Here is a 15229-nt window from a genome sequence, read left to right as displayed (position 1 = left end):
TGGCTCACACAGTCGAGCAACAGATCGTCCATGGCGCAAAGGCCGAGTATAAGCCCAATAGCTCGGTGCTTTCGTGCTAGGATAAAATTCTCGAAGACAGTCCAGCTTCGAAACCTTGCGAGAAAAGGCAGATTCAGATCGACACAGCCAAGGGTAAACCCAGATTCGAATAAATACTCGCAAAGGTTAGTTAAGTCCGTCATCTCATCTTGCTCAGACTAGCACGGTTAGCACGAGTAGAAAGAGGCTGCACAAGTCCAGTACCTCTTTGGGCCAGCTGGTCCTGATCATGGACAAAAGATGCTGGATAAGAGGATCTCAAGTATGCATTGACCATGTGTAAGAGGGTGGATTGCTACTAGAAAGAACTCTCTCTCTCCTCTGGATAGCTTGAGCCATTTCGACGGGTATCGATATATGGCGACCGAGAATCATGGCTGGGACCGGTACATCAGCTGCTGCAACGGTCTTTTCAGCTCATATCTATAGCGGATGCTACGTCCGATATTAAATGTCCTGCCATCCCCAAGCACACTCAGCTATCTATGGCGCCTAGAAGTTCTTTTCATTCCCGAGACAGCGCTCGCGATACGTTCGCCTGGAAGAGCCATTCTTGGTGCAGTTACACGTGAGGTCTGGTTGTAGACTGCTCCTTCATCATTCGTCAAGTTTATCGGGTGCGCAGTCTTACACCCGTCGAGTATAAGAGTAGCTCCTCGGCTCCCAGTAAGTCCTCTTGTCGTGTCTACAAACAAATGCAATGGAACATCTCGCGTCTCCGCTTTGCCTGAATCCCAAACGTTGGACTCGAGACCGTCGCATGGATATTTCATTTGTACTCAACCCGGAAAGCCATCCTTCATGGGCCGCGACTGGTCTACATCCTAACAAGAGGCTGCTACGTAAAATGCAGAGCAAAGATTTAAGAACGAGCTCTCGGCCTCGAAATGATCGTCGTGTTGTTGCACGGAGCTTGGAATTCGTTAGTACCAAACTCAGCTACGCAAGCTTAATGCTAATATCCGCGCAGCAAGAGGTTATGAACCTAAATCCAACCAGCACGTAATAGAGAGCGGAATATGCACTGGATAGTGTCTGAATTCTAGTCGTCAATTTACTGATTATGAATGTAGATCAAATGCTAAGCTGAAAAATCATTAACTGATGCGCATACTTCCATTTTCGATTAAGGATAGATTTTTCCCGTGATGACACTTAGCCTTTAACTCTCTGTCTATCTTTGCAGTATTGCTGCTATGCTCTCGTGCCAGCGCCTGCTAAAGCGCGCGTTCTGCCTCGAATCTTGGTTGAGGTTCCTCGCTAGACAGTGCATAGCTCGTAATGATAACCCCTGTTATTGTCAAGCACGGCCGAAGAATTGAAAGACCATCCCGGAAGCACGCCGAGCAAAGCGTGGAAGACGCGAATGCCGGCCAGGCCGCTCATATGTTTTTGGAAAGCATTAGCTAAGTTTACAGGCAGCCTTTCACACCAACACGGGCACCAGGCTGAGAAGGGCACCTTACGAGCAAGAGAGAGACATATTCAAGGTGGAGATATCTACCAGGGGGTCGACTTGACAACAGCCGGCAGTTATAATTCCTACTAATACTGGATTATCAAAAACACGCGAAAAGTTGGGTGTCTGTAGCTAACTGTAGCCAGCACTCTATAAGCTCAAAAAGACACCACTAGTATTGGTTCGTCATAATGGCTCGCGGACTGCCTCCAGCGCACCCTGTTCAGCGAGGTCGACTGCCCAGCCTCCCTCCATTTCTGACGGTCCTAGTCTTCACGGGTCCGCACCTCGGTACTCTATTTCTGACTGCACCGATTCTGGCATTCCGGGTGCAGGGGTAAGAGTAGACACACCCCCTAATGGGTCTTAAGGTGGACTATCATACTGCCCCACCTAAGAAGGATCACGTATTCGTAGTTTGTTCCATGTTGAGAAGATCGGTGCATGGGAGGGTACTCTGAGCTAGAGCTTCGACAAGTCTAACCCGACGCGCAGCGTTCTTTGGTATCGAGTCGCGTGATGTCTCGTGACATGCATTAGCTGTCTATCAAAATTCAGCCCAGTCCACCCCTGCACAGAACGATCCCATGATTCGGTAGCGCATAGTGCCGTGTAAGGCTTTCTAGAGACTTGACTAGCTTCTCAGTTGGAGCGCAACGGAGAGTTCGTGCAGTGAGCACTAGAACATGAGAACATCTTGGTCCTCCCATATGCGGCTGTAGACATAGGTACCATAGACCAATACGTAGCTTCAGACGTGCCGCAGTGGACGAGGCTACGATGGCTCCCATTGGACAAGATCCATTTTCAGCGCTCGCAGGTTCCGGATGAACTTATTATTATGCAATTGTAGCAGGTAAGGCTAATCATACGACGTCAGCTCTGATGTTCGGTTGTTGGCTGATACTCAACAAAAGAAGAAACCTTCATCGCCAGATGCCTCGGCACCAAGAACTTCCCAACTTTCCCACCAGAATCAACATCAGCTACAGTACCATTACGAATATCATCCTGAGTCTTGCAAGGACGACTGGAGAGGCTAGCTCCTGATCGCCGCCACATCATCCACGATGACTTCAAACCGAGTCACACTACCGTCCATCCAGGATGCGTTGCCGGAATCAGACTTGACCAATGCCGGACAATGGGGTCGATATAGCCTCGTCTTCGATCACCCACTCAGCGAGGAAGACGACAATCTTCCGCAGGCATGGGCTTCTCCACAAGCAGTAGCGACAGGCGGGCTCATTGGCCCCGCCCAGCACCAGTGGCTTGCTGATTCTACGACACCAGTACTTTGGACCGGCCCAATCACCGTACTCGCCACGAGTTTCGTCTGGGTCTGGCCAATGTGCGCCGTCAACGATAGCCTCAACTGGCCTCAATGTTTGCCGGTTCCTTAGCACGGCAGCGCCTTCGAGCGCTGCGAATAGAACCGCTGGATATTAGAGCGGTCATATGGTTGTGTGGTCCTGTGGGCAGGGGGTCACTTTGAGGAAAATTTCTTGGGAGAATGCTCGAGTGTCGTCTCTGGTGGACACAATCTGGGCAAAAAAGTAGGTACTTAAAATTGCAAAGCCATACTTGGTGACCTAAACATGACCCCGCAGTTGTATTAACATGAGTGATAGTTCATTTTGAGAATTTCTACACGATTTACTAAGTGGAACACCGCAAGTATCATCGGAAGCCTCCGCCTTTCAAGACTACTGTTTTGAAGTGAAATCCTTCGCGAACCATGCCTTGTAAAGTAGACCCGTGAGCACCGAGAAGCCCCGGCGCTGTGCCACTAGCCCTGCCGTCTTCTTGTGATAACTCTTTCTTCAGTTTCCTCTCTTTTCCCTTTGCTTTTGTCATCCCCCTCATCGGTCTCATCCTGTGCTCCTTGTTCGCCATCTTCTTTTCTGCTTTCGTTATCTGCTTGTCGAGTCTCTTCTGTTCCCTCGCATCCATTTTCTGCTCTATCACATTCCCTTCAATCAAGGAGTCTTGGTTTCGGAGTAGCTTAGTACTCGTTTTAGACTCCATCGCCAGGTGCTCCGAGGTATATCTGGCGAGCTTATCGCTCTCCTGTATCTTCGCCAACCTTCTCGCCTCCTCTGAATGTAGCTTTTCCTCCTTTTCCATTTTCTCCCCCCCCCCCTTTGCTAACTCGTTTGCCCCGTCCTTTATCTTCCTCTCTTCTACTTTTCTCTTTTTCTCTTCCTCCTTCTTTCCTCCCACCTTTGCTAGTTTCTGTCTCTCCTCCTTAATTTTCCTCTCCTTTGCTTTTTTTCTCTTCTTTCCCTCTTTCTTCTTTTTCTTCGCTTCTTCAATTATTTTCCGTTTCTCCTCTTTTTCCTTCTTTCCTTCTTTTCTCTCTTTCTTTTCTCCCCCCATCCTTTGCCTTTCCTGTCTCTCCGCCTCCTTTGCTGCATTAACAGACTCTTCCAGCGTTGCTATTAACGAGAGCTGCGGCACTAGCGCCTTGTGACTTCCGCTAAGTGTTTGGGCGGTGACCACTCCATCGTCACCACTGTTATTATGGTGTCCCTCGCCACCTTGGCGTACTTTCTGCATCGTCTGGGCAGAACGAACTAACGTCGCTGCAGAGCTTTGCCCTAAAAGAACCTCGTGCTTCTCGTAGAAGCCGGGCGCAAGGATCGCTTCCTCAAGTCTTCCAGGCTTGCCTCCTTTCGATGCTTTCTGCTCTTGCGTCTTCTCCTTCTTTCCGGCTTCAATAGGACCATGAGATTTTGCTACTACAGAGCTCTTCTTCGTGTCCGACTCGTGTCTCTCCGGAACCCTTTCCGTGGCAAACCACTTCTCCTCTCCTTCCGCCTCCAGCATCATACTTGGCGTCGTTCTAGTCGGCACTTCCTCCATCATCGCCGCCCTTTCTCTACGCCTTGCTCTTCGACTCCTGTTCTTTGCCTCCTCATCCAACGACTTGCCCTGCTTCGCCCGTACCTTATTATAACTCTCCTGCAACATTTCGGCCGTGATCTCCCCGGCCCAAGCACCCCGTCCTGCCCCACCTTGCCCCCTCGCCACCAGCGCAAACACAGCCCTCGCCCAGTCATCCTTAATCCTCCTTTGCTCATCATACACACCACCCTCCTGCTCCTTCGCTCTGTTCACTTTGGCGATGCGGTGCTGCGTCAGAGGCAGATCAACGAGATCAAACGGGATCGCGACGTGACAGATGCTATGGTCGTTCGCGACTTTCCGCTTCCCCACTCCACCACTATGCTCCATAATGTCTACCAGGCAGCCACTTTATCCATCTAACTAGCTTTCGTCTTGCCCGCGTCCGCACCTTCACCAAAGACAGCGACCTGCCTGGACGAAGCCCTCGAGAGAGTCATTGACGGGCGTAGCCTGCTACGCGTGGCGCCGCTGTCCTCGTAATCCCCGCCACCGGGGGCCGCTTCGCCGGGCAGCATGATGGCGCGGTCGAGCGTGTATGGCAGACAGCGATGCCTGCCGCGGATCATCATGGCGCAGATGACGACTTTGCCGAAGATGCCGAAGAGCCCACATAGCGAGGTCGAGACGGTGGGGTGCCCGAGGGAGAGGCCGACGTTGCCACTATTAGGAGTCGGGGTCAGTATGTTGGTTTGACTGGATTATGGGAGTTAAGGAATGAGTGAGGGGGTGAATGACATACTATGCTGAGACGACTTCGAAGAAGACAGAGAAGACGGAGAAGGCCTATTGGAGAAAAGTTCGAGGTTAGCGAGCTTCCTTACGAGATTAGACACGCAGCGGCGGCTGGTCAGAAAAGAAAGGAAGTACTCACAGGCTCGTTGTTGTCGGCGATCCTTTCAGACTCCGCGACACAGAGACAGAATGTGCCCAGGAAGATGTACCACAGATCGAAGCTGAGCTGGTTCCGCATGTGCATCATAAAGTAACTCGACGCGCGAGACTCGTCCAGGGCCTGGTGCTCCTGGCTGTAGATACCCAGGGCCTGCTCCTCGTAGGTGTTGGACGTGCGAATGCTGATTGCGATAGGGAGAATAGCAATGTACATCATGACGAGCAGAGAGAATTGGACAGCCGGGTTGATCTCGGCGAGGTTCATTGTCGCTGTTCCCGTATGGCGCGATGACGCGGCTTGGAACAGCGCGGCGAGGATCCGCGGACCCATGGGCAGATCTGTGATGGTTGGGTTGTAGAGGTCGAGCACGATGATGAGGATCACATCGACGATGTTAAGAGCCGCGATGAGGCCAAAGAGAATCCAGGTTGGTCGGCTGGGGAAGAGAAGGGTGTAGCAGCGGCGCGGGTGGTCGAGGAGGAACTTCAGAGTCATCTTGTTGGGGGAGTGAGTAGGTGTGGCTCTGTACACAATCCAGATCACTAGTCGGAGCACGACTGGATAAAGCGTGTTGCCGGCAAACGCGAGGAAGGTCATAAGCAGCATCGGCCAGGTGGCGTCGCGGAACGAAATCATCGAGTCAGGAGTGAGAGTGAAGCCCAGGTTGTTTATCATTGTCTGGGTTGAATAGATAGCCCTACAGACAATGGTTTCGTATTAGACTAAGTGTCAGAAAGGATGAGTTCGATGATCGACTTCGACATACCACCACGAGAAGTCGTTGCCACACTCAATCAAGTACTCTCTGTACTTTGATGGAGCGGTATGGATCCAGGGTATCAGCCCAATGATTCCAAGCAGGTGCAAGCCTACGTAATATCCTTTTCATCCTATTAGCTCTACAAGTCCATCTATGACCAGACGACATGCCGACTTACCAATAACAATCTTGAGCAGCAGCTTGAGCGCAGCATATTCGATGCCACCAAGCTTCTCCTCGTCCTCCTCGCTGAGGTCGTAGAATTGCGAGTTGCGGCCAATGGTCACCTGCTTAGACAAGCCAGGAAGGTCGTTTGGTCGCGGAAGTTGCGAGACGTCAGAGCGTCTGCCGTTGTCATTCGCACGTGCACCCAAGATGAACATGGAGCCCGCGGCATTCTCGATAGACTTGGCGGCGGACAAGCGCATATCGTCGTTATTGCCGGCGCGCGAGCGATAGGTTAACATGGACAGTCTCCGGTTGTTGTTGGCATGGGGTACAGGCTTGATTTGGTCGTCTTCGTCGTCCTTATTTTCTAGACGGATTGTTGTATTGTCAGTATATAGAGGTAGAGCCAGTAAACAGCATGATCTTTGGAACAATTTTGGTACTCACGACCAGAGAAGTCATTCCCTGCTGCGATTTCTTTCTCGATGAAGGACTTTCCTGTCATGGTCAAATCGAGCATCAGCCATCCATATCCTCGACACTATGATCTGGATATCCCTGACAAAAGCCGACCAAAGTGTGAAGCCATGCTCAAGGGTAGAGCATACCATCATCACGGTCCCGAGGGCTCGGAATGTAAAGTGCACGGTCTGTATTGCTGGTCTTCTCTGAGGTCTCCGCCGTGTTGGCAATCTTCCCAGTCCCGGTCGAGGTCTCCGTACGGCTTGTCAAATCGGAATGTGCCTCTATATCTGCGGCAACTGAGTCGGTCGGAGCACAGAGCGGACGAGGATGGGCTTCAACATCGTCCTCTCCGCGTCTACGCAGGGAGAAGACGACACCTTTAGGTTCAGGACGGACGAGGGTGGATGCTACGTGAAAAGAGATGCAAGGTGAGCAACATGCAGATAACAAGGAAATCCGTCGCAAATATGATTCGTGGGAGCTGGGGACCGGCGTATTATGACTCACAGACAGCCCTAAATCTCCTCTTGAACCACAGAATGCGCACCACGACAACAATGATGTTGATGACGCCAAGATTTGTGATGATGGGAATCACGTAGAGGAAGATCTGCTGATACGTGCGAAGCTCCTTGACGTCTACGCTATAGTAGCGCCGTCCAATTCGTTAGTATCCTTTTCGTCTCTGTGGTTGTTCTCTTCGCACTGCTCGCCCGAGACGCGAATTCCATGATTGGTCTTGTTGGTGGAGGCAAACTCACGTATTGAGACCAGACTCGGTTGAAGCGCTGGCGCCAAAGAAGTACGCATCGACGGCCGCAACGTTGCCCTCGGGCGCGAGCACAATGAGGCCTAATAGGCCGCAGAAGATGATCCAGGCATCTGTGCATCACACAAAATTGTCAATTTCTACTTGAAGAGTTTTTGAGGTACTGGCTGTGATGCGCTGCGAAGTGTCACAATCGCCGATCATGGCGTGTGGGGGAGGCGTATGGACGTGTACCCATGGTGAAAGATCGTTGTCAGACAAACTCACAGTGGATGGTGATGAAGTTGAGGTGCTTCAGCACCGACTGCTTTGAGAAAACCATGAGAAAGAGGCTGATAGGAAGTGAGGACGCTGTCGACATGCAACTCGCAATGAAACGACCAATCAAGGCAAGAAGTGAAGCACCTGTAATGGCCGCTAATAGCCGAGTTGCTGCTACAAGGCGGTGAACAAGCAAGGGAAACGACCAAGTCGACACACGAGATGTCGGACGAGATCACAAGGTAGTAGTTCTGCAGTGTCTGCGAGAGGATCCCCAGCTGAGTGTGTGCCGACTTGTACTTGCTCTCTTGCTCGGCTCGTGGGCCGAATGAGACTGAGACAGCTGGCAGGAAAGGCCCCCGCTTGGACCCCTGGCCAAGTCCTTTGTCACATGGCCCGGCGTTGCTTTTTTCTGCCACCCTACAGTGGGCATTGCAAAATAAGCTTGCTAGCGTCGGTGGAATGGCCTTATTTTTCTGCTTCCCGCCCCACAAGGCAAAGGGTTGGCTGATCTCGAGGCTCCCGGAGATCCCGTGGTGAGCCAATTAGAAACGCTCCCGCCGGGACTCTGTTTCCGTAAAGGGTTCGTCCACAGCAGCCACTGCGGCGAACCTGTGAGGCCATAATGTGCTCAACCAATACCGCGCCATCGCGACGGAAGAGCCACAAGAATCGCCAAGTCCCGTCGCCGCTCAGCCTGGGCTTGCTGGTCCCTCGTCACATTCCAAGCACGATCAGGAGCTACGACATGGCTGACCTCGCTAGCACGGGAGCTGCTGCAGGTGCTGCATCGTGGCATCGATACTACTTGGCGGGCATGCGTGACGGGATGACGGCGGCCAGGACTGCCTTCGGAGTGGATCCGTCCTGCCGCCAAGCTCAAGCATTCGTAAGGCAGCGTCAACAAGCCAGTCCAGTGCAATTGAAGCGCTTGAGGGTCGCCCTACCCTGGTATCTCAGGATGCTGAGACCGTTCTGTGAAGGATAGATAAGTCACAAGGAGGATGCAGCAATCCCTTCGACATCGATAGCGTCTTGCCTTTGCGTTGTCGGCAGTCACAGTCCTTCAATCCGGAATCCCTCATGACTCTCGCGCCACGTTCAAAGCGGGCGATTCCGTTCGTGCTCAGTCCTGATTTACCAGGGGGCCATCGTCACAACTACCACGCGTTCGTGTCGAGTTCCAAGGGCGAGAGTCCGCCACCGAGCGTGCAGGTCAAAGGCCGTTTCGACAATGTTCGCAAGCTGATTCTCAGAGCGACGCAAAAGCTGCAGAGCCTCCAGCCCGAGCACCACCATTTCGAAACAGAGGACGACCTCTACGAGCCCTCGCTCGACAAGCTTTCGCCGACAGACGGAGTCGATGAGGATGATCGTGTTGTGATAGGTCAAGGGGCCTATGGCACCGTCAGTGTTGTCAATCGGAATCCAAATCATCAAGGCAAGCAATCACTTATCGACGACAAGACAAAGGTGTGGCCACTGTTGTCGTCGCCCACTTCTCCGCTGGGGACAGAAGTCGGAGAAGAGGAACTCTGGCGCGTAGATGATGGCTGTAGCAATAAGCCTCTGATGGTTGCCGTTAAACATTTTCGGCGCCGGCCCAGCCAGGATTCCTCGTCTTACAGCCGCCGCGTTCAACGAGAGTTTGACATGGCCAAGAAACTACAGCACCCAAATGTGATTGAGACGTTTGAACTTGTGGGTACTGGCAGTGGTGACGACCACCAAGGAAGTCAGTCCGGCACCACCGACAACAGTCTACTCAGCCAGGTCATGGAGTACTGCGATGCTGGGGATCTACACCGGCTGATTCGCTCTCGCGCGCCCGCCGTGCTAGAGATTGCAGAAGCCGATTGTCTGTTCGTGCAGCTCATGGCTGGAGTCAAGTATCTGCACGAGACGGCTGGAATCGCGCACTGCGACATCAAGCCCGAGAACCTGCTGCTCACGCGGGATGGGCGTCTCAAGATTGCCGACTTTGGCTGCAGCCAGCGGTGCCGGGCTGAAGCAGATGGTGCTGTCCTTCCTGTCTCGGCCGCCGGTGGATCCGAACGGTATCGGACACCAGAGCAGCATGTCGGAGGCGAGCTCAACGGCCCAGCGATCGACGTGTGGGCGTGCGGCGTGACGTACATGGTGATGAGGCTGGGGCGGCGGCTCTGGCCAGCAGCCAAGGCGGACGACGAGTACTATCTCATGTATCTTCAGGGGCGTCGCGAGGCAGCTGGATATCTACCCATTGAGGTTCTCAAACCGGTAAGTGCGACGAGGAGGAAGCGCTGTTATGCGCGAGCAGCACACTCAGGATTGACTATGAGAGCATATCATTGACAAGATGAACAGGTAGAATGTCGTAACATCGTGTATTGTATGCTGGATCCTGTCGCAAAACGACGCATCAAAGCATCGCAGCTGTTGAGGACGGAGTGGGCGAGGAGGATTCAGGTCTGTGGTGTGGGTGACACAAAGGTTCACTAATAAAGAACGTGGTGGAGGAGCAGAACCAAGAGCGAACTGCAAAGTCGGCAATGTTAAAGCAAACATGGAGCTGCCTGGCCGGAGCATTGGTTGCAGCGGGCTGGCGGTACGTCAAGCGTGCTGTACTGAATCGTCAATAAATCTCGCCAGTCGTGTGGGAACGCTGACGCAGCTCAATCTCGACTGCCTTTTAGGTCGCTATTACCTGTCGTCATCTCAACTTGCTCCTGCTCAGCCATGGAAGGCCCTCGGAAAAGAGGCATGAAGAACGCCGTAAGCAGTCGCCGCCCCTGACGGGCTTCCACAGCTTCCCACGCGAGCTTTTTACGTCAATCATATCTCTTTTGGACGTTCAAGATCTCAACGCACTACGAGTCGCTTCCATCGGGTCACAACGACCGCAGCGGGAATGCCGAGAACCCTACTCTGATGCATGGAACGACCAGGCTATTGTCTCCTAGCTCTTTTCCTCTGTCCGCCTATCGAGACTCCACGTCGATCGTTGCAGACTCTTGAGGGTTGCTTCACGTCCACATTTCGCAGCAGCCATCACTACTCTAATGTGACACGAGGTTCCGTATGCCGTCGAAGACTACCACAACTGGAATCCTGTAGGGCCTGACCCAAGAAGAGAAGACACGAGGAGACTTGAGGTGTTCGACAAATGGAATAGGAAATAGTGTTGGATCAGACCATGCCCGCATCTGGACTGCGAGATCACCACAACTAACGGTGCACGTTACGCCAACGTGCTCCGCCATTCCCACCCTTTCCTTGCGAAAGCTGTTAGGGGCATGCCCAACCTTCGCAGTTTCGTTATGCAAGCACCTCGTTACGATCAAGTCTTGGGCTAGCGCGGCAAGGGGAGTGGCGTTGTCTTGGTGGAAGACATCCTTTCCGATCCTGGCTACCTAACCTCCTTCTACCGGTCCTTCGCAAGAGTGTACAAAGATCCTAGGTTCATAAGGGTATTAATCGCTAGCCGGTATATCGTAACTTTATCAAGTCCCACAGCTCTCTCATATCTATGAAGCTCCCACAAGTACATCATCTCCGCCTCGCTTAGCTTCCCTAGTTCTTATAAAGGTTCTCGAGATTATTAACTAACTTATTAACTATATTAAGTATTAATGTGTAATCTGGTCCTAGTGTGACGACCCAGGACCAGGCAGGGGATTGTTTGGGCCGGAAGAGAGGACAAACAAGGCCGCAACACCAGGCCATGGACAAGGGCGGGGGCTGCGAAGGAGTCATGGGTCGACTTACGTAAACATCTCATTATGGCAGCAGGACGGATATGTGGATATGAACATATCCAGGTGACCTGGATATAGGATCACCAACATATCCAGCGATCCATGACCACCAGGGAGCAGCCACGATGAAGGACAAAGGTCTATATATATTGGAGGATTTCCTTTACCAGACAGTCGCTACCTTTGCACTTCAGCGATCAATCTAACCACCATTCCCACCCACACTTGAACTAGTCACTCAATTGCCGAGACTGGTATCTCTTCCCAGAGACACGACAACCCAGAGAGAGAACGACATTCGACCAGTTGTGATATTGCTTGAGCTTTACCTACTTCGCAGAACAGCAACCCCGAAGCCCGGCCAGACGGTTGACCCCGGAGGTCGGATCGTGACAACTAGTAAGCCTAGCTACCTACCTACTGTCCGTAGAGAAGGTCGTTATCTCTCTCTCGCTTCGCCGGCTACTACCTAGTTATTCGTAGCCCTGGCTCCGGTTACGACTCGCCTCTCTCCTCGCCCTCGAATGTATACTTAGCCCGGCTCGCCTATTTCCCCCTTCTTTCGTCTCCGTACGGCTATAGCGTATATGTATTTTATTTGTATAGTAGTCTATCGTCGAGCGGTGCCTAATCCTCTCCTATCGTTAACTTCCTTCCTACTCTTACCCTTTCTTTTCCTTGCTTACGTCTCCATTTTCCTTCTCCTCTCGCCTTCCCGGTCCCCCCGGCCGCCCTCCGTCCCCTGTCTCCTGTCCTCTTTCTTACCCCAACCCAACGCCCCCACCCCCCCCCCCCCCCCCAACCGGCGCGGCCCCGCCAGCCAATTAGACCGCGTGCATCCCCCCGTGGTAGTGCGCAACGCGGTAGTGCACGACGCTCTTGCCCCAGGTGGGTCCTAAACCCCGTCCTTAACTATGGCGCCGCCCTGGTAGTGGAGCGCACTACCAGGCGGAATGATGGACAGAGGCCCCCTACCAACCTCCGCCGCCGCCGCCGCCCACTGCCGGTAAGCGTTGAGCCGTTCTCCTCCCTCTACGCCCCGGCCCTACCCGTCGGCGTCCAATGAAAACCTCGCCCTCCGGAACTGATCCGAGATAGTCTCTTCCACGGTCGACTAGTTTCTGGCTTCTTCCTATTCTCCCTGTGAATTTCTGCATTATAGACTAGCTGCATCTTCTTCTACCTTCCCTACAGCTACTGCGGGAAATGCTTCGCCGAACAAATGCACCAATAACATCGGCTTTGTTCCTATTCGGCTCTCTGTGTCGTGGCTGTCTATCGCGGCATTGCAAAGCCAACCGGGCACATAGTCGACCCGAGGCATTTGCCTGGGACGTAGCCCAATAAAGACCACACAGCCTACCTCGTCGCGTCACTACAATGCCCACTCTTGCATTGACCAACTTCAACATCGTGGTCAGCGTGCTCGGGGGCTGGATCTCGCTTTTCGGCCTGGTTTCCTATCTCCTCAAAGAGAATTTCTATCTCTCTGAAGCCCGTACGTTCTTTACGCGTCGGCCCCTCCCGCATCCATTGTCGCTAACCTCGTCCCAGTCATCTCTCTGTTGGCCGGTGTTGCCTTGTCGCCCCGAGCTGCAAACCTTATTCGACCGCTTGAATATGCATTGGGGTCCGAGACCAATCTCAACGCAGTCACGCTCGCCTTTTCCCGCCTCGTCCTTGGCGTGCAGCTTGTGCTTGCCGGTGTTCAGCTCCCCAGCCGCTACTTGCGCAAGGAATGGCGGCCCTTGTCGCTGCTCGTCGGCCCTGTGATGACGGCGATGTGGATGATCACAAGCCTGCTCGTCTGGGGGCTGGTGCCAAACATCCCCTTCCTCCATGCACTGGCTATTGGCGCTTGTGTGACGCCGACTGATCCCATCCTGTCCAACGTCATCGTCAAGGGCCGCTTTGCCGATCACAACGTGCCCAAGGAGCTGCAGAAGATCATCATTGCCGAGTCGGGCGCCAACGACGGCCTCGGCTACCCATTCCTCTTCTTCGCTCTCTGGCTCATCAAGTACACCGGGGATGGCGGTGTCAGCGAGTCCGGTGGCGCGGCAACCGCCATGGGTCTCTGGTTCGGCGAAACGTGGGGCTACACCATCTTGCTGTCCGTCCTGTACGGCGCCATCGTGGGCTGGGTGGCCAAGTGCCTCCTTTACCACGCAGAAACGCACAAGTGGGTAGACAGAGAGAGCTTTCTCGTCTTTGCCATCTCCCTTGCCCTGTTCATCACCGGTACTTGCGGCATGATCGGCAGCGATGATGTCCTGGCTTGTTTCATCGCCGGAAATGTCTTTACATGGGATGACTGGTTCCGTCTTGAGACACTCGATGAGGTGAGATCCCACTGCCTGGAACACGCTCGGCGTTGTGTGTCAATGCTGACAAGTGAAACAACGGCCAGTATGAGACCCGCGATTCGTGAAGAGGTCCAATGAAGGAAAGCTCCATTTCAACTAACCAAATGACCTGGTGCAGCTCGCTTCAACCGACCATTGACATGCTGCTCAATGTGTCCATCTTTATGTGGTACGGTGCAGTCTGTCCCTGGGAGAAGTTCCTGGACAACGACGTCGTGCCTATCTTGCGCTTGGTCCCCTTGGGCATCCTTATTCTGCTGCTGCGGCGGCCGCCAGTCATACTCGGAGCTCATCGCTGGATCCCGCAGACCGAAGAGATCCGCCAGGCCTTGTTCATGGGATTTTTCGGTCCCGTGGGTGTGTCCGGTATCTTTTATCTGTACATCACGCTGGAGTTCATCGAGGGGCTTAGCCACAGCGGGGGCACACGCAAAGACGTGGCGCACCTTGGCGAAGCGACGACTGTCATTGTCTGGTTTGTTGCCATTTGCAGTGTGGTAAGTATTATAGTTCCTTCATGCCCACTCACGCCTGCCAATACGCAGAGACACGGGTTTTGGTTGCTGACGAAGGCCACGCCACACCGCCAGGTTGTTCATGGTCTCAGTGTGCCTCTTGGCAAGCTGGGCTTCTGGTTCCCTCGCACACTCTCCCGCACCTTGACCATGGAGAACGATCAGGAGAGCGGCCGGGCTCGGCTGCGCAAGCGTGTGGGCAATGCCTTCCCGATCCTGTCGCCTATCCGGTCTCAATCGAGAAACAACTCCCCGCGTGACTCGATGCTCAACGTGGGCTTGCAGGGCAGTCGTATTGGCGGATCGGTCATACGCAGCAGCACAGCACCCTCGGCGGCCAACGAAATTCAGCCTCACCGCCCGGAGACGCCTCCGCTTCCGAGTCGCACAATCAGGTTTCCTGACGATATAGAGTGAGACACCACCCATTCTGTGTGGGGGTGGGGTCGATAACATGAGACGGGACCGGGTCACGTTGCCTTGCAGTGCAGAAACGCATCGTCAAGACAAGCAAAGTAACAGGTGATAGGATGATACATCCGAGTCCGCGTCCACACATGTACTGCTGAAGTACGGACGACGGGTCATCAGCGAAGAGCTGGTGAACGGCGAGGGAGCGTCGATAAGACAGACGGAGCCTCGTTGGGGCGTCGTGAGGCTGGTCTAGACCCCTGCGCAATAATCACTGTCTCAGATGTGATCTAGGACCCCTGATGACCATTCTTGAAAAGAGCCTTCTGTGATGCTATAGTGTGCTTGTTGCAGGTGATGTGCAAGGGAAACCGAAAAGGCATCCTGCAGGTTTCTGCAAGACCTTTCAGCCCGATCCACCGCCGTGCAGGGCGCGACGTGAGCAGCCACGCTGCC

The 15229-nt window shown here is 53.5% G+C and overlaps 3 protein-coding genes across 3 annotated transcripts; 2 read left to right on the top strand and 1 right to left on the bottom strand.

Moving 5' to 3' along the window:
- Positions 1–4785: 4785 nt before the first annotated feature.
- Positions 4786–7805, bottom strand: B0I36DRAFT_368785 (cation transport protein-domain-containing protein; the record flags this gene model as incomplete). The annotated part of the gene is made up of 10 exons (XM_046159668.1): positions 4786–5089; positions 5169–5212; positions 5301–6018; positions 6088–6202; positions 6260–6616; positions 6697–6747; positions 6858–7121; positions 7222–7358; positions 7476–7596; positions 7751–7805. 10 exons carry the CDS (start codon positions 7803–7805, stop codon positions 4786–4788), a joined length of 2166 nt encoding a protein of 721 aa, XP_046005814.1.
- A 1511-nt stretch (positions 7806–9316) lies between these two features.
- On the top strand, positions 9317–10225 carry B0I36DRAFT_377825 (serine threonine-protein kinase hal4 sat4; the record flags this gene model as incomplete). The annotated part of the gene is made up of 2 exons (XM_046160599.1): positions 9317–10007; positions 10095–10225. 2 exons carry the CDS (start codon positions 9317–9319, stop codon positions 10223–10225), a joined length of 822 nt encoding a protein of 273 aa, XP_046005813.1.
- Positions 10226–12861: 2636 nt separating this feature from the next.
- On the top strand, positions 12862–14779 carry B0I36DRAFT_254837 (Sodium/hydrogen exchanger family-domain-containing protein; the record flags this gene model as incomplete). Its single annotated transcript, XM_046150841.1, has 4 exons — positions 12862–12979; positions 13036–13823; positions 13928–14344; positions 14438–14779. 4 exons carry the CDS (start codon positions 12862–12864, stop codon positions 14777–14779), a joined length of 1665 nt encoding a protein of 554 aa, XP_046005812.1.
- Positions 14780–15229: the final 450 nt, after the last annotated feature.

This window comes from Microdochium trichocladiopsis (genome assembly GCF_020744255.1).
Source record: "Microdochium trichocladiopsis strain MPI-CAGE-CH-0230 chromosome Unknown B0I36scaffold_12, whole genome shotgun sequence".
Taxonomy (NCBI): Eukaryota; Fungi; Ascomycota; class Sordariomycetes; order Xylariales; family Microdochiaceae; genus Microdochium; species Microdochium trichocladiopsis.
This window is presented reverse-complemented; position numbering and strand designations above follow the sequence as displayed.